We start from the raw sequence: 19,699 nt of genomic DNA, 5'->3' as shown, positions 1-19,699 counted from the left end.
TTGGATCTGCTGCCTCTCTGGTCCCTGACGTCCTTTCCCTGACCACAGCAGGAGACTGTCACAAATCCTGGTCCCACGACTCCGTTCCCAGAACTGAGTGGCCCTGTGGCCTGCTCCAGCAGGCCTCTCTGTGTGTCGCGTGAGAGTCCAGCACACCACTGGACATTATTGTGGGTTTCTGTGCTTGGGCTCTTACTGCTGTTGACGTGTTTCCCCATCACGTATCTGAGGAGAGCATTGTTAGTGCCCATTGCCCAATCCCCCAGCACTCGGCCAGCAGCGATTGCCCAATGATTTGGATGTGGAGGGGAGAGTGAGAGAGAGGCCTCTGCTGCCCAGACATAGCAGAAGAGACATCGGGACTGATGAAGCCACTTCCTGGAGCTGCCAGCTCTGCCGTGTGTGTGTGTGTGTGTGTGTGTGTGTGTGTGTGTGTGTGGAGTGAGTCAATGGCGGCCAACTAACAACCCATTCTCTCAGTCCTACTGCATAGACAAACGCACACACACACACACACACACACACACACATACACACATACGCACACACACACACACACACATACACACACGTACACACATCCAATCCATCCGATCCAACACACTTCCTGTGGTTACCCTGTGTCACATTCTCAGTGTTATCCTGGTGCATTTTTGAATGACGCATCTCTTTTATATACAACCAGATCTACACATACACATACAGTACATAATACACACACACACACACACACACACACACACACACACACACACACATGCACATACACAGAAATAAAGCAAGCTAATGCACGTGTACTGTTAATCCAAACACATGTTTATGAAGACCCATACACACATAAACACAAGTTCATGTGCTTTTCAAACACACACATGCACATTAAGTTATGGATGCACACAAACAGCGTGCTGTAAATATAGCTCTCTTAAGAGTGAAACTGTAAACATCCCCCACTGAGCGATTTCCAGTCCATTTGTCTCGTGCAAAGTTGAACGCAGTTCAAGGAATGTGCTGGAGAGGAGGGCCGCACATGGGCAGGCATCATTCCCACAGATTTATTCTACAACAGATTCAAGCAGTGTTTCTCTTTCTCTCCCTCTCTCTTTCTCTCTCTATCCCCCCCCCCCCTCTCTCTCTCACACACACACACACACACACACACAGACATTTACTCTGTTTCTCTTTTTCTGCCTCTGGGAAATGAAGACTGTAGTGCTATTGCGTCATGTGGGTACACTATATTGTGTGTTGTGTACATTTGCTCTCTTTTGTAAGAGGAAAAAATAACTTTCTACAAGAATGCGAAGCCTTAGACGAATCCCAGTAGTCTCATTGACGGCACAAGTAAAAAAAAAAGGTGAAATTTTGAGCTCGACACGCTTAAAATGTTTAATTTGAAACAGAACTGATCCTGACAAGACGGCCGAGAGGAGATTGTTACAGTAGAAAGAGCAATTAAAATGACACCTTTGAATGTTTGGAGACATGGTTTTGGAAGCCTTACTTGGAAGCTTTATTTCAGGAAATATACAGTATGTGTAGTGAGTCTAGTTGCAGTCTCCTTATCTGACCCTCCACACGTTTCCTCTCTCACACCTACGTTTGTTTAAAGGTGAACTTCAGCTACAGTAACTCTCTAACAATTTCCCCTGAGCACAGTATTCATTAAGTAAGGTTCATTTGATGTAGTTGACTCTGTAGACAGGCATGTTGTGACCATAGCACCAGATGGAGATTAAGACATCATCACATTCAAAGCAGGGAGGTTGTAGGAGTAGTAAGAAAAGTGAGCTTTGTTTTTTGTCTTTTTATCTCAGTTAATAGTCAAAAATCAGAGACAGTAGTAAATCCTGAACATTGTTAACATTGTTTATTGTCTCATGATGAAGGTACCTGGGGACATCTACTGTAGCTATATAAGCTAGAGCTACACAAATGCCTCATCACTGTACCGGTACATACTATGCTATAGCTATTAGGGCTTTTATTTTTCTAAGTTAGCTGTGATAGGTATTTGCAATATGCCTTGTATGGATGACTTAAGTGGTGATGTCAATAGGGGTTGAATTACCAGATTGTTTTCATGTATATTTGTATTTCTGTAAAATGTCAGAAAAGTTCCTTATACTGTATCTGTAATACAACCTTAACCATGTTTAGGGCTCACTAACATTCTGTTTCACTGTAAAATCTCTTATCAGGAATTTCCCAATTTCTCAGTAAAACTGGTTGGGCCCCCCACCCCATGTTTTTTGAAATCAGTAAAAAGAAAGTGGCTGGTTGGGGAACCCTAAACTGTTCAAGCACTGTACTTTTTTGCCAATGCCTGAACCACACACTTGAGACTTCACTCCGTCACTCACTAATCTAAACATGGACACACACACACACACACACACACACACACAACCTAGTACACACACTCATATACTCAATGTACACAGATGTTTGCAGATGTTTCTCGTTAAGTTTCTTGTAATTGGCTCTTCCCAGCATCCTGAAATCCCATGTACTGTATTGTGTCATGGTGTGTCACAGCCAAATGAGTCCCATCAACATGCTCTCCATGCCGCAGCCATCACTCACTCCCATTGGATCGACCTAATAAACAAGACTGTACATTTCTTAGAAAATGCTTTGTGCTAGAGAAAGTGCGGCTGACATTTCTCCTTATCCTCATTTATCTTCAGTATGTAACAGTGTGTGGGGAAAGACATGAGCAAGAAAAACACACTAAGCCTGTCAGAGTCACAAAGAGGAGAAATAAACACACACACACACACAGCGCTGGGGGCATTATTGCACCATTTACGCTCGCATGGCAGAGAGATATAAACCGAGCAAAGGAGAAACGACACTCAATCAGAAACCCCATTGAGCAATATTTATATGGATGTTGATTTCCTTATTTTCAGCCCAGGTCTTCATCATTAACTTTTGGCACCAAGCCTCCAGTGGGCCTAAAGTGCTGTCAAGCCTTTCCTGCATCTCATACATAAAGCTAGTGCTTCATGCCTCACAGAGCACAGATCACCTCTCTCAGTAGTCTGTCACTGAGGCGCACCTCTGGGAGAGGCCCAGATAGTTTCACTAAATGCGTCCAGTTCAGAGGGAAGACAGATGTACTGCTCCCACAATAAGGGGGCTAAGAGGGAGCTCCTCCTCCTCCTCCTCCTCCTCCACTCCCCTCACCTCCACACACTGAGCTGGGCTGCTATCCCAGCGGAGGAAGAGAGAGTGACCCAGAGATGGGCCTCAACTACGCACGCCAGCAGAGGGAAAGAGAATGACCCAGAGATCATGCATGCGTGCACCTACTCCCAAACCGTCAGGGCTTGGGCAGTGTTCATGCCTCCTGAAGATCCAGCCTCAGCATCAGGAGATCCAAATGATCAGAATATGATCCACAATGGGACTCTGACATCATTCCCTATGTGTTTTGTGTGTCTCTCTCTCTCTCTCTCTCTCTCTCTCTCTCTCTCTCTCACTGTCTCAATTTCTTGCTGTCCATCTCTGTCGCGCTTACTCTCTTTACTGGCCGACAGGACCTGGACAGTCTGCAGATCCACTTAGAGGACGTTCGCTTCTTTGACCTGTTTGGTTACAGTGAGGAGGATGGCAGCTGGCTCTGCTTCATGTGCAACAACCCAGAGAAGGCCACAGGTAAACACACAACACACTGGAGAAGAGGAGAAAAACACTAGCGCTTTAGAACCCTTAGACCCTTTAGAATCTTCTGCTATGGGTCTGTCACCAACATGGGGGTCTGTCATAGTTTTTTGGCTCTCTTTGTTCCCTCTGTAAACATTTGCAAGCATTAATTTTCTCTATGAGGAACTAACAAGCAAAACATGATTCTGAAACAGCACTGAGAACTGAAACAGCGCATGTAACTAATCCACATGTGTCATTTTGTTTGAAGCCTTTTGAAATTTGTCGTGTCCAAAGTTGAGAAATGTGAAAGTGACTCAAATTTGTTCATTTAGAGAGGACTTTCAAGGAGACCAAAGACCATTTCATGCCCAGTTTAACATTATTCAGTAAAATGATTCATTTCCCTCAAGGTCTTCACTGCCTTCAAAGCAAATATGGGTTCTGTCGACCTGCCAGTGTGTTATGAAAGAATAACAGCACTATCTGATCTCTAAATGCTGAGGGTAGAGGGTCATCCAGTGTCTTAGACATCCATTTCGATGAGGCCTGTGGTCCCATAGTACTACATTTGGATTGTGCCCTGGAGACACACTCTGGCAGACGCCCACAGTGGATGAGAGTGCTAGAGAGCATTCATCTTAATCATTCATATGCATCAAAGGGCCTCCATTATAATCATGGAGAGTTCAAAGGGATCTCTGTCGGATTTGACCTGTGAGCAAAGATCACATGGTAAAGGATAAGTTTGAGTCATAATAGCGTTTGTGTGTGTGTGTGTGTATGTGTGTGTGTGTGTGTGTGTGTGTGTGTGTGTGTGCAGCATCAGGGTACCAGATGCTGCAGATTCCTCCACTGATCACTGATTCTCCAGACTGATTGGAAAGTCTCTGTGTCTGTGCATTAAGTGTGTAAAACTGTTGTGGAACTCTGCGATGTGTGTGTGTTCCTCCACACTGAGCCCTATTTGTTCCTTAATTGCATCTGTTTTGGTTCACAGTCTCCTTGAGAACGCAGATGTTGCTCCTGGTGGCTTTGCTGCGGAACGGCATCAGATCCCTCACAGAAGGGCCTTTTGTTTGAGCCCCCAGGCGCAAGTTGTTTACCAACATCCAATGCAGTGAAATCAGATTACTCAGAAATCTGTTTTTCTTTCTTTCGAGTCTGTTCTTCTCATTTACGGGACTCAAATTATGAGTTTGACGACAAAATTTCCTTGGTGTGAGTCTGGAGTCCAGACTTCATTTTGTGTCTCGAAAACTGCGCCTCTCACTGTGCTGAGGTCAGTTGCATCTCCTATCCTGTGCCAAACCGCTAATAACGTCCTCCCTCCATCAGATAACTGAAGATTACTCAGACTATTGTCTGTCTGACGTCCTGCCTTACGGTAGGAACCGAGAGGTGAGTGCTGCTCCAAACAGCTTCCAGTACGCTAAGTTTCAGATGTTTACTTTACGTTTACCTCATCAGGTTCTTATAGGTTAGTCAGAGTCAAATGTTCTGCTGCTGGATGTGTTGGCTTGTTCTCGGTGTGTGATGTCTGATGTGCTCCTCGGTACACCCAGGGCTCTTCCCAGGGTGTCCTCACCCCTGATGTGTTTCTTCACATGATAAGCACACACAGGCACCATAGTGTGTGTTGGGCCACCATCTGCTGTGTGTGTTTGCCATGCTGCCGTTGTGCTGAAAGTGTAATGATTAAGTTAAGGTAAGCAGTGAGGAAAGCTGGCCTGCCGAGTGTTCTAGATAAGTCTGCAGGCTTCACCAAACAGCTGTGGGTCTGGATTTTGTCAGGTCCCAGTAGCTGGAGAGGACTCAGTACAACACAGGACACGGCAGTAACTTTTTGACCCCATTGTGCGCACAGGTTTTTGTTACAGTAAAGGGCACGTAGAAGTGAAACCTGAGAGCTCTGGTGTCAATGTGCATGATTTTCATTTTCCTTTCAAATTGAGGCTTGAGTTAGAATTTAGGTGTGGACATAGCTAATTCACTAGCATTCTGTAGCTGGTGCGCACACATACTTATGGAAGACAGTGTGTACACACACACACACAGACACACACAGACAGACACACACACAGGCTCAAATAAAAGAACTGGCAACAAATTGTTTAGATCGGATGACCTCTCAACCACCCATGCCCTCCATGGTTTACTCTCAGTCTTTCCTCTCAGGAGTTAGTGCTCTCCAGTTTCTCAGGCCCAGACGGGGGTTTATTTGGCTTTGAGTGGTGTATGCTATAGGGGCAGGGGCACAGCACAGCTCCGTCCTCTGAGACAAGCCCTATATTTGGAGATGTAATTAGCTGCAGTCGATCACAGCCCATGCTGGGGGGTGGGCACCTCTGCTACAAGGGGGTCTTGTGAAACATCTCCAGGGGCACTCATTATTTTCTTATCAGCTCACTGGTTCTTATCTCCAAAATCTCTGTCAATCTTTTGGCTCGGCGAAGCACAGCTGATTTTCACAAATGAACTGGCAGAGCACCAGGGTAAAGAACACTTGATGATAGTAATTACTGCACTAAGTATCACTAGACTCTTGAACCCATTATAAATATTGTATCGAGAACCAAATATTTGTGTAACATTTTGTAGGTACTGTATGTGTGCACTAGACATAAATCAGTGAGGAAGAATATTTACTGAACTTGTGTTGGGGAATAGTGAGTCTGTTTTGCTAAAGCAATAGCTCTCAATCATGTGTATGTGTGTGTATGTGTGTTAGTGTGTGTGTGTGTGTGTGTGTGTGTGTGTGTGTGTGTGTGTGTGTGTGTGTGTGTGTGTGTGTGTGTGTGTGTGTGTTTGTGTGTGTGTGTGTGCGTGTGTGTGTGTGTGTGTGTGTGTGTGTGTAATGTATGTGTGTGTGAATGGGTGTCTGTGTGAGTAAGTGGGAGCCTACAGTGCTGAGAGCTCTCAGCTCGTCCAGTGCGGTCCATCAGACAGAGAGAGTGACAGAGCCCAGGAGGAGAGCGCCGACCCAGCTGTACTCCGCCAGTGGATTAAGTGTCTCCTCGCGTCGGAGCACCTCGTTCAGTGCAGCTGTGTGTCCATCAGCGGTGTGCCTTTGGTGTGAGGAGATGCTGCTGATAAGGCTGACAGGGAGATGTCCCGCTTCCCTCTCCCATTTCAGTCTGGAGGGTCATTTCAAAGGCAGGGATCACGGCAAATATCCCCGTGAAATTGCTTTTCTAATAGAACCCAGGCAACGTGCAAAGCTCGGCCTGTCGTTCGCGTCCTCGTTGTCTGGTTGAGAACAGGGGCTTGTGTATTTTACAGATCTCCTCAGTGGAACTATGAGAGGACCAAAGCTAATTTCTCCATTACATACGAAAACTCTCCAAGAGCCGAACATGAGCATTGTGTCATTTTATGCACAGTTTAATGAACAATGACCGCATACCGCCTTGAGTTAAGTGTTTCGACTTCATGAGCAAAACTTGTCCCTGGAAAATGGAGGGGGAGAACAAACAATAGAAGGCGAGTGGCCGGACAAACTTTAATAGACACCGGAAATTAAGTTACGCTGAGAACACGAACCAGCGGCCAAGGTGTGAATGAGGGGCCAGTGAAGGCTACCACAACAGAAGTCGCTCGTTAGACCCTGTGGGTCTGTTTGTGTTTGTATGTGTTTGTGCGTGTGTGTATGTGTGTACGTGTTTCATTCTTTTAGAAATGATTTCAACATTTCTGGTCTCTGTTTGGTGTGTGGACTAGGACCCCCAGCCTGGGCATGGCAGAGTGCTTTGTGTATTTAATGGAGTTTGTGTAATGTTTTTACTCAGAATCAGGCCTGGGCATAGAAAGTAGGCCTTGGACACTACTCGCTGAGCTTGGCAGCGACTGACCATGACAGAAGTCCTAATATAGTGGTTTGTTTCAGTGTGTATATTTGTATGCCATGGTTTTTAAGCAGGGACCTTTTCCCAGGTTTTTCGTGTCTGTAGACAAATGAAAGACAAACTTAAGCTAAAACTAAAAAACAAAAGCAAAAAATAACTGAAGTCTGAATGGAAAATAAAATAGGTATAAGCAGCGATCCACACTACTTTTGATTGTGCACGCCAAGAATCCAAATCCACTTTGACACACTGCATCTTAACCCTGTTCAGATCAGCCAACACACATCCACATTGCCAATCCTCTGGAGCCCAACTGCCCAACTGCACCCCTCCCCACCCCACTCAACCAAAACACACACTAACACACACACACACACACACACACACACACACACACTAAGTAAAAACACTGTCTTCACTCAAGTGTTTCTAAAACTTTTCTCTCACACATCCAAATGATGGCTATATACCAAGATGCAGGAATATAGCATTTGTTTAGAATTATGCTTTTGTAAGGTTGACACAGCACTCAGAAACACAAGACTTGGATGAACACTGCTGAAGGATGTGTAGACCTTCCAGGAAAAGGATCACTAATGATTTAGAATGGTTGATATGTGATGTTTTTTATGTGATAGTCAATGATGTTGTGACTGGATCAGAAACAGTCCATTGGTCTAGTAACGGTCCACTGATACATCTGTTTTTTTTACTGTAGAGTTTGGTGTCAGGACAACTTTCGCACCTTAGCCCATAATGGATCTCCCTTTCATGACTGTTATGTTAACACCCATTTCAGTTGAACAAAACAATCTGGCAAGAATTCCTCTTTGAATATTTTTTGACAGAATTCAGATACAGTGACAGTGTATGTAGAAGCACATGAGTATCCCCTGCAGTTCCCGGTCCTCAGTGGTAGTTTGACCAGCGCTGTGCGTGAGGTCCTCACAGTGGTAGTTTGACCAGCACTGTGCGTGCGATTGTTAAATGTTTACAATACTTTGCTTGAGTGTGCCATCACCATGGTGGTATTTATGGCATATCATGTTGAATCTGTACATTTTACAGTAAGACTTAAAATAACTGTAATTCCCAGATAAGGATTAAAAGTTATCCTTAAGCCTGGAGGCTTTTTTATATCCCTGTATTGCTCAGGGAATCAAGAGGGTCCATCAAATGTCCATCTCCTGAATTATGCTTTTACTCAGCAAATATGCGGAACCCCTCTGTTCAACAATCCATTGGAGAACGAATTGAAAACTGTTTTGTAATAACACTAAATATATTTAAAATAGGAAGTGATGTGCTCATAGTATATGTAATAGCAGGTAATATATATATATATATATATATTATTGTGTGTATGTGTTCCTCATAGTCTGCATTAAATATGACGTAGGGTAGGGTAGCAGGTCAGACATACTGGATAAAGCCCTTAGGGGTCACTACCTCCATCAATCACTAGAGAAAACATGCCTGCCTCAGCAGAATCATGTTTTAGAACTACACATTAGTTTGTGTAACATATGTAAGGGTCTGACAAGTCACCCCCTCCTCACCTCACCACCAGCAGCCTCCCAATTCCCACTGGAAATGCGCACTGAGTTATAACTAGCTAGCCCTGCGCCATCAACACCATGCAAAAACACATGTGCCTGCTTCCCATTTGATTTGAGGCCTGAAGCTTGTTTTTTGGACCAGTGACAAGTCAAGAGAAAACAGTCCGTGCCATGTTTTCATTTCTCTCGAGCTGAGTAAGGGAACGTTCTGTGGTGCTGGGACCACCAGCCCACCTGGAGGCTGCTAGCACAAGTAGGGCACTGCATCAGGCCCATACCGGCCATACTTTTCACTCAGACCTACCCCAGGGCAGTGAGCAACCACACACACACACACACACACACACACACACACACACACACACACACACACACACACACATACACACACACACAACACACACATACACACACAACACACACACACACACACAACACAGTGAAGAAGCTAATATGGACCAGCAGTGTTAAGTAAGCCATCAAAAGCACATTAATAGTGTTGTGTTTGAAAGAACACACAATGAAGAACAAATGCACCCAGACAGTTCTGCATGAGAGACACTGTGGTCATGTAGACACCTGCACATGCTGAAGAACAGACCTCTGAAGGAAGGACTTGAGCATCTGTAATGTGCAGCGTAGACGTCGTGTAGTTCTAATGTACACACTCATACATAGCTATAACACTAACATGAAGAGCCAATATGCAAATAAATGTTCTTCAGGTTAAGCGTTTCCCAAGAAGCTGTAGATATCTCTAAACCGTATTGATGGTTCACGTTTCCGCACAGCCTGTCTGTTGTGCTGGTGCTCTTGTCTGGAGCTCTTTAATGTGTACTGTAGGTGTGATGTTTCCCTCTGACCTGCTCCCCTCAGTGCTGGGTCAGTGCCACTCAGAGCCCGGCAGCTTGTGGCACAGTCTCCCGCTGAGTGTTCTGTTCCGGAAACCTCCGGGGAGCCATTCCGGAGCAGAGCGCTTCGGTAATCACCAGCGAGCTCTCTCACTTCATCTATCATGGTGCTATCAAAGGGGCCGTCGATACATTTCTGCTTTACTCATGGTACCCCGCGCGGGCGAAGAGACAATGGGTCACTTTGTGTCGTCCCGGTCAGCCTTGGACCTTGCTTCCTGTTTAACTGGCACTGTCTGTGGTCCAGAGCAGCGTGGAACCCAAGCTGTGCGGAGAGGTGTGGGGGGGGGGGGGTTGGGGCAGAGACCCCATTGTGTTATTCTCTCAATCAGAACAGCAATGTGATGTGCCCCCACCTCTCTTCACTCCTCTCGCTGTGTCTTTGAACCCACTCATCCTCCGAGGGGGTGAGTTACAGAGGAACACAGGGTCCTGTTCATATTCAGACGAGAGCAGACTGATGACTGCAGGGAATGTTGTTCCAGTTGTTGTTTGGGGTCAGGGGACAGTGATTTGCCCAAGTGAGCTAACTCAGTTGTGTTTTTCTCTTACTAAATGCAAATGTAAATGTAAATCAGGTTTCTCGGCCAAGTATACTTGCGTATACAAGGAATTTGGTCTCTGCATTTATCCCAACCGTGAATTAGTGAAGAGCACATAGTGAGCACACAGTGAGGTGAAGCACACACTAACCCGGAGCAGTGAGCTGCCTTGCTACAGCGGCGCTCGGGAAGCAGCGAGGGGTTAGGTGCCTTGCTCAAGGGCACTTCAGCCGTGCCTACTGGCCGGGGATCGAACCGGCAACCCTCCGGTTACAGGTCCGAAGCCCTAACCAGTAGGCCACGACTGCCCCCAGTCAAATAGGTGGAGTGGGCAGATGCACAACATACTCTGTAGGGTGTTTGTTTTGAACATGTGTGTGAGTTTGAGAAGAGTAATGAAGTACCTACAGTATGTACAGTTTTGAATGATTCATACAGTATATGACTAAACACTGACCATTTGATATCTTTGTCTTTCTCAGTGGTGAACCAAGATGGCCAGCCACTTATTGAAGGCAAGCTGAAGGAGAAACAGGTGCGCTGGAAGTTTATCAAACGCTGGAAAACTCGCTACTTCACCCTGGCCGGTAACCAGCTGCTCTTCCGGAAAGGCAAATCAGTAGGTATCCCCCCTCTGAGAGACTTCAAAAGATCATCTGATGTTGCCCCATTCTGTCTTTGCACACTCCCATTCCATCCTCACCCTTCACCCCAGCCCTGAACCACCCTTGTCTGTATTTGTTAGTTTTTACATTGTGCACACTGATCTTAATTGGATCATGATGAAATAGTGAGCGTAACAGCGGAAACCTCATCTTTTGATAAGGCACGACTTCCCCGTAGGAGATTAATTTGGACCGAGCGTAATGATGTTGGACCCAGTATGGAGCCATGGGAGACACTCAAGGTCGCTGAAACATCATGAGTCATTTTTCTGAATAAGTTCAAGTGGAAATCAATACTCAAGCAACTGAAAAAAAAGGAACAAACTAAAACTGGAGCCTGTACAGTACGCCCATTTTTATCAAACGCATGCCCACTTTATGGTTCATGTTTGAAGCTGATTTTCATTCTGTGATTGGTTTGAGTTAACTTGAATCCAAAAGAGAAAATATTTATTGTACAAAATAGTCTTTGATGAAAACCACTGAGGGTTAACAAAAAAGTCTGCTGAGGTCACCTACTCACCAGTGAGGTCTGAAACTGCCAAATAAATTGAGATTCAGCTCTTTAAGATCAAAACAATTCATTTAGTACCAGCCACAATGAAATTAGATCTATTGTGTTTCTATTTCATTTTTCTGTGCTTTGAGACTGTCAGTTCTATTTGGGAAATGTGTGATATGGTTGTTACCCTGATTACCCTGAACAGAGCACATGTTGTGAAACCATGTTGGTCACGATTTTTGGAAATAATCATTCCCGAGATTAAACCACTCTGCAGGGGCCTATTGACAGCGGACAAATAGTTTTTTTGTCCTCCATGCTTGCAGTTTTAAAAAGAAACATGAAAAGTATAATATTGAAAGACAAATATATTCCTTTCTCTAAAATGGGATTTGAGGTTTTTGAGGTTTCTTGCCCAAGAGGTCATCGTAGCAAAATAAAGCTAGATTTCTCCTAGCTGTGAGAAAACTTCAGGTTTGACTGTCTCTTTTGTTCTACAACATCTCTGCCCACTGTTTCTCTGCCAGGTTGATCAGTGCACAGTTTGCCACTCTCTTGTTAGCAGTGTTTTGTTTTATTTCACTGGCAGCGTGGCCTTGATGGTGCCATGTCTTTCAAGTGCCGATTCCCTCGTACTTTCCTCCACTTTGGACAGGAATGCCACACTCACTCCACAATGGCCCTGTGAAGTCCTTTGTCTGTTTCCCGAGCATTCCTCGTAATTGGGACCAGACAATGTCCCGTGCCAAAGTACCTTCAGGGCTTCTTGGCAAGTCAACAAAACCCAAGTGTGTTGTTCCAAAACAGCAAGAGAGAATAAGGGAGTCACCGAGACAGCAGGACCCCTGAAATCCCACCCCCACCACCCATACCCCCACCCCCACCACCCATACCCCCACCCAACCTCCAGCCCAAACCCCAGCTCCCACCGCAGTGCTGTGGGTGGCGGCAGCCTGCACTGCTCCGCTCTATAACCTGTGTGTGGTGGCAAGCAGGCACACCAGGCCGGCTAGTGCTAACCAGGAGCAGACCGTCCGCCACGGCTGCCCGGGGAGGTGAGGATGTAGGCAGGCCAGCAGAGACGTGCGGGGGAAACCTCTGACCCCGGAACCCGATGGAAAGGAAGATATGGTTGCGGTCACCTCCTCCTCCTCCAGCTCTCTGCTTGCCATTTCATGCCCTCAGTCAATCACTGAGTCAGACAGACAGACAGACAGATCTATTGCCCTATGGGGCAGCTCATTAAATACAGGGGCTTACAGGCTTTGGCTTTCTCATTTCCTTCCTTGCGCAGGCCTGTAATGTGGGGCATGTGCTTTACGATTAAATCCATGGCTCCAGAATATTGCACAAAGTATATGCATTACCTTTTAAGGACACAGCTCTTACCAGTGAGCTTTTGTGAGGGGGTTTTCACCAAATGAGTTGGCAGCCAGTTCCTAACTGAAACGGTCTGTCTGTGGTTCTGTTAGGGAGGTGTAGACTCAGTGACTATATAGAGTCATTGTGTAGACTAGAGTTGTGAGTGTTCTACTGACGTTCCCCTCTCTGCCTGTGTTCTCTCTCTCTGCTAGAAGGACGAGCTGGACGACAGCACCATTGAGCTGAGCAAAGTCCAGAGCGTGAAGGTGGTGGCCAAGAAGCGGCGTGACCGCGGCCTGCCCCGCGCCTTCGAGATCTTCACCGACAGCAAGAGCTACGTGCTGAAGGCCCAGGACGAGAAGCACGCTGAGGAGTGGCTGCAGTGCATCAACGTGGCCGTGGCCCAGGCCAAGGAGCGCGAGAACCGAGAGGCCACCACCTACCTATGACCACGGCCGTGTCCACCTGCCGCGCGACGCAGTTCAATAACCGAATGTCGTATCCCCTTGTTGGATAATACTGCTGTGAAACACTGATCTACTGACTCCAGGCAACCTCAGCAATTCAGAATAAACTGTCCTTATCACACACACACGCACACGCACACACACACACACACACACACACACACACACACACACACACACACACACACACACATACACACACACAACAAATCTCTGCAGCGACGGTCCTAATAGAAAAATGGTGCTATGTTTATCCTGAAATTACACAGTGTTTTCAGCAGGACTCCTCTCCAGCCACATATGGTCCTTGGAACCTAAACTGAACTGACTTGATGACTAAGCACAGGAACCATCTTAATCCCAGTGATCTGTCACAGATGACATGGCTATCAGCTGTGTCCTGCAGTGAGACAATTATGGGATGGGGTTTCATCTGGAGATGGGCATGAAAAAAGTGCCTTCTTTGGCCGTCGGATGCGAACACAATACAGAACTGTGTCCTGAGGACAAATGCGTGGATTTAGGGGCATTAACGTCAATATTTTTAGCTGTATGCACAGTATGCTACATGTGTTATTGCACTCACATAGCTCTGTGTTGTTGTTGGATAGTGTCTCTCATCCTTAGACCTCTGGAGCAATTGGTTCCACTTATCTCTGCTTTATGGTCTTGTATAGGCTTCAGAGAATCTCTCTCGTGATTTCAGAGGCTTGAGTTGCTGGCCCAGGCTTCCCATTGTCCCTGTGTTTGTCAGCCAAGGAAAAGACCATGTCAGACTTACTCTGTGATGGGCGACGAAATTAACTGTCTGGTGAATAACCTAGATGACAACTGTGATGCCTCTATTCAATATGTCTGCTTATTGTTTCTCTGGATTATTTCCATGGAGCTCAAATCTTAGCAATAACAAAAATGTGCCAAGCAATTCAAGGCTGACATTTTCCCTCATGCCATTCTTCCTTTTCGTTCTTTTTCCATGTCACTTTTTGTCTTGTAAAAGGAAATAATGAATCAAAAGGACGTCTGTGAGCTGTATAGGAAGATTTCTGAATACAGCATAAGCGTTATGGACTTTCTTTTGATCAGTATGTAGCAGGATCCTTTCCAAAACATGTGGGTCTTAAATGGTCCCTTCTGGGTTTTACATTGATCACTTGTGTCTTTGTGCAAAGCTCGTCTAATGCAGTAGATTGTGTCATTGACCAAAGAGGCACCTGGATGTGACTTTGCAGATGTTGCTCTGGTCCCGTTAACAGCGAGTCAAGAATGGCCCTACCTTTGTAAGCAGCTCATGTTCCCTGTGTATATTTTGTTTAAGTTGACGCCATGATCCAGAAGGACCCTTTATGTGGCGGATTGCATATACATCTGACACCCACTCACACCCTGCGTCTGACCCAGTTCCACTGCCAGTAGAACAGAACCTCTCCCATCCAGATCCACTATCCAGTGTTCAAAAGCGCTGACAGCACCACACCAGCTGTTGTTGTACAGCCGACAGCCCTGGGCTGTTCGTTTGACTTCAGCTTGTCAGTGTTACCTTTCCCACAGTGAGACGAGACTGAGTGACAGGACTCCATGACCCTCTTTGTGCTGGTGCTGGGTCCAGTGCTGCCGTGCTGCCCTCTGAGGGTGTGTTGCATTCCTCTAAGGACAATGTAACAGTACAACGCTTCATGTGTAGATATTTGAGCCAAACCTGTGTGTGTGTGTGTTTGTGTGTCTGTGTGCATTTCTGCGTGTGTTTGTGTATGTGTTAGAGAGAGAGGGTTATTCCAAAAGCATTGAAAGGCAGCTGTGTAAATATCTATCCTGTGTCTGCGTCATAGTACGCATGTGCACATCACGTTTCTCTCCTGTCATTCAAATGTGTTTCTTCCTATAAGTTTATGAATGTTTGTACACTGTAAACGGGACTCTAGGGGGGTATATTAACAAATGTTAGTCTTATACATTAGTACCATCAGCAGTTTATTGTGCTGTCAGATTAAATGACGGAACTGTTCACTGTGAAGAAAGAATAACTTTCACGGCGAATTGTATTTTTCTATTGAATTATATAAAGTATTCATATTCTGTAAATAGATTTCAATATAGTGCATTTATAACCAAACATAGTAAACAGAAACATTCCCAGATGTTTTCATTTTGATTATCACAAGTATTTATTTAGGTTATACACATAATATAATTACAGTTTTTTATTAACCTACAAATAAATGTAGTCAGATATTTAGACATTCTTGTGTCATTGTTCACGTTGACTGAAATCAAGTCATCATCTTTATCTAATGAACTGATTGAGGGTGGTATGTGTTTTTATTTTTTATTTCTGAGCCTGCATCACTATGATGATGTCTGCACATTGAATCCAAAATAATAAAAGGCAACATCATCAGAGGCCTAGACGTCACTTTTCCGTGTTTGCGCTTTGAAATTAAAATGTTTGAAAATACCCTCTTGCTTGCCTTTGTCAAGATAATACTGTTTTGAAAACAATGTCAAAGTGTTTGTGACATTGTAATGTGAAATGAGAGACACCAGTTCCTTTCCAGGGTTGTAGCGCTTGAGAAAAAGGAAAACATTCTTCAATGAGATACATAATTTGACTTCCTACTCTGTCCTCAACACAACACAAGTACAGTTGGACAGAAACCCTTGTATTCATGACACCTTATCAAAATCTGTATCAGGTAACAAATATGATTAGGGTCCAAGTAAAGCGATATGTGAAAGAAACATTGGCTACATGAAAGAATTTTTCTTGGACTGTCTGACAAAGTTTGTGAAAGTAACCTGCAGGAAACACTTGTGAGAACATTTGTTGGAGAATTACATGATCAAACTACAATTCTGAAGTGCTGAAACCTGCCCATCATGTGTAAGTGAGACAGGCGTGTTCATAGAGTGATACTGTAGGGGTGCCTCAGCTGGACTCCACCAGTGGACCCGCATGTGCAGTCCCACCCTGACCACTGAGGAGCCAGGTCCAAAACCAGTCCCCTGGCACATTTCATTGCTACACAACGTGTTGTTTGTGTTTGCACACACATGCATATTTGTTTGAAGAAGTGTGTCTGTGCCTGTATTTTTTCCCTTTATTTAACCAGGGGGGTCATATCGAGACTATAGTCTCTTTTTCAAATGGTCCCTGTATGTTTTGTGTAGCCTACATGTGATATGTAAAGATGTACTCATGTTGGTTGTTCTCTGAGGCTGAGAGGCCTGCTGCTGCTGCTGTGGGTGCAGCCCGTGCTCCAGTCCTGTGGGCCTCACCTCACCTCCGCCGTGCTGAAAGCTGCTCTCAGCTCAGCTGCCTCTGACTGGCCTCCCCTGAGGCCCACACCAGCGCTGAACTCAGCAGGATCACGTTGCCCCGGCAGCCGTTGAGAAGACAAGCACTGGACAATCCGCGCCACTGGCGTCAGTGTTCCTGCACTCACCAAAGACCAAACAGTGCCGTTGTTTTGGGTGGGATTTCCATCTGTTGAGTTGCGAGCCCGGAGCGTTGTCCCATACGAAAGGTCAGGGGTTTGGAAGTCTGAGGTCCGCTTATGAATCACGCTGTCACTGCTTGCCTCACACCAGTGCCTCCATGGGGGGGTGTCGTCTGACCTAAAGCTACTGCTATTTAGTGCTCTTGGCTTCTCCGTGGGTCTGTTCTGCTCTTTGCGGTCCGTCGCATTTTGTTTTTCGTGATGCACTCAGAGGTCCAATCATTAAAGAGGAGGATTAGATAAATCTTCAACTGTCTGAACTGAATCCAGTGATGCAACTTAATGTTTACCGATTTCATTCTTTGTGCTGTAGGTCATGAAAACCACCCTTTCAGACTTTTTGAGACCACCAACATGTGTGTTGTGTTAACATGTAATAGGCTTAACTAGGCTTTAAAAAATGGTAATGTGATCATAACACATATTCAGTTCAAAGCCCAAGTTTGTAAAACATATATTTTAATGAACACATGAAAAGTGGCAGTTCAAGGATATATACATAGCCTATCTAAATGGTTGATTTCTCTCCAAGCTCATGTTGTGATGCAGTTTTGGCAAGTATTATGTTTACAGTACAAAATTCCACTGGATTTTAAATGATGTCGACAAAAGTCTGCAGACTGTGTTTTTGAGATTTTGTAATTCTGCGGTAGACCCAAGGAGCTGGATTCTCACATATCCATATTACTGAAATGTCAAAATCAGAGAACAGTGGCTCAGTTATCTGATGAGAAGCAGTTCAGACTCCTTGCTCATTTTCTCTCACAAGATCCAAGGCAAACATTTGAAGATGTCCAGAGAGTCCACAGCCAGTCAGGACTGTCTTGTTATTTTAGAAGTGCAATTAAAGATCAAACATAAAAGCCAATCTGTTCATAAACACAGATAATCATCTATATCCGCAACTGATAAGAAATAAAACAAATGCAATCGGCTGTCTGGAATGCCTAGAGAATGCATAGAGCCTGCGGAGGAAAAGCTTTGTGGTTTTCTGTCTCTGTTCGTTCCAGCTCTTCCACGGTTTTAATCTTTCTGGCCCATTAATGCACAGTCATTCCCCCTCGGAATTCCTCCGCAGCAGGACTGAAAGAGATGGGCAGAATTAGAGAGACCTACAGGAAGGTTTTCAAAAAAGGACTTGGGAGGACTGTGTAGATTTTAGCACAGACGGACAAAGTGAGAGAAAGAAAGGGACTGAAAAGCCTTTGATGGAAGAGACATAAAAGCAATAACATTTGGGGAACATCGGAGAGGAAAATGGAAAGAGGGGGGAAAGTGTGTGTGTGCGTGCGTATGTGTGTGTGTGCGCGTGCGTATGTGTGTGTGTGTGTGTGCGTGCGTACATGCGCTCGTGTGTGTGTGTGTGCGTGCGTATGTATGTATGTGTGTGTGTGTATGTGTGTGTGTGTGTGTGTGTGTGTGTGTGTGTGTGTGTTTAAATGCCTATGTGTATAAGGCCCCTTTTTGTAACGAAACAGCATGTGTTTTCAATCCCATCCCCTGGCTGTTAGTCTGTGAGAGGCTCAGTGGGTTGCTGCGTGTCTCTTAATTACTCTACATTTGGCTCTAATAAGCATCTCCCTCTAACGATGTTTATACCTGTACAGTCGTGAAGCTCACAGGGGAGGGAGTCAGGGGTGAAACAACGCATGTCTTTATGGCACGGTTTTGATTGGTCAAGATGGAACTCATTATTAAAGCAATAACAAAACTATATACAGTAAGTCCCATGCTCCCATGCATGCACACGCGCACACACACACACACACACAGACACACACACACACACACACACACTGATGCTCTTTGGCCTGGTGTAAAGCAAGTAGGAATGCAGTGTGGAAGGTTGTGGTCTCTTTCTACTCTCACGTGCCAGTAAAGCACCTCATCAGTGCCTGTCTCTGCCTCTCTGCCCGGCGTTATCACAGCACTCAACACTGGACCCTGCAGATATACTGTACATTTCACATACATCCAGGGGGATACTTACACATTTATTACTCTTGCTAGTCCTATAAATCCAGTCCAAAAATATGCATTTTGTGGGCAGACAAAGTGCACTTTCCCCTGTTTTGATTTATGGAGGCTGGTTGGTATTTTTGCTCCCTTGGACATATAGTTTGTCCAAAGTGGGCCCTGATCGGATTCAGGCCCATGTGCCTCCCTGAGTCATTGAGAATCTGATATACTGCATCTGAAAGGAAAGTACAGCTCTATACATAGTGCCTAGTGAGAGGGAGTGAACTCTCCCTTTTCTATTAGCTTTTCTTTTTCATTCTATGCTGAGATCTGGCAGACTTAGACGGAGTCTCTCTGGTGCAGTGGTCATATTTATTTCAGGGGGAAATTTATGAACCGTTCTGACAAAGATTAAGCTCTCACTCTCTCTTCATGCATCAAGCTATAGGGAGAACCTTGCTCAACAATTGGGCTTGTTGGGCATGTAAATCAGGAGGAATTTACAATAGCCAACAAGGGAGGTTTAAATCTGTGCATGCAATATGCATGGTGACCTTTGACCCTGAAACAGCAAGAACCACGTTGCTTTAAATGTGACAGACGTGATACAATGTAATTGTTATTGATCTGAAGTCTGAATGGAATGGTACGATTATATTAAAAATGACTTCCATTTTGAAGGTTGCACTGCAATAGCTCAATAGTGAAGACGGCTCCATTGTTGGCTGTTGTGGCTATA

The 19,699-nt window shown here is 45.1% G+C and overlaps 1 protein-coding gene across 5 annotated transcripts in view; it reads left to right on the top strand.

Annotated features, from left to right (window-relative positions):
• The window catches only part of veph1 (ventricular zone expressed PH domain-containing 1), a 73,972-nt gene extending 58,013 nt beyond the window's left edge, over window positions 1–15,959 (top strand). For 4 of the 5 annotated variants that reach the window (XM_042063767.1, XM_042063766.1, XM_042063770.1 and 1 more), the window contains 3 exons: window positions 3,546–3,663; window positions 10,991–11,127; window positions 13,250–15,959. In XM_042063767.1, coding sequence (XP_041919701.1) covers window positions 3,546–3,663; window positions 10,991–11,127; window positions 13,250–13,486 — 492 coding nt within the window. In that variant the 3' untranslated portion in view covers window positions 13,487–15,959. The remainder of the gene's footprint in view (window positions 1–3,545; window positions 3,664–10,990; window positions 11,128–13,249) is intronic. The other variant, XM_042063768.1, reaches the window with a different exon arrangement.
• The last annotated feature ends 3,740 nt before the right edge of the window (window positions 15,960–19,699 follow it).

The sequence above is a fragment of the Alosa sapidissima genome, chromosome 15, assembly GCF_018492685.1.
Source record: "Alosa sapidissima isolate fAloSap1 chromosome 15, fAloSap1.pri, whole genome shotgun sequence".
Taxonomy (NCBI): Eukaryota; Metazoa; Chordata; class Actinopteri; order Clupeiformes; family Clupeidae; genus Alosa; species Alosa sapidissima.
This window is presented reverse-complemented; position numbering and strand designations above follow the sequence as displayed.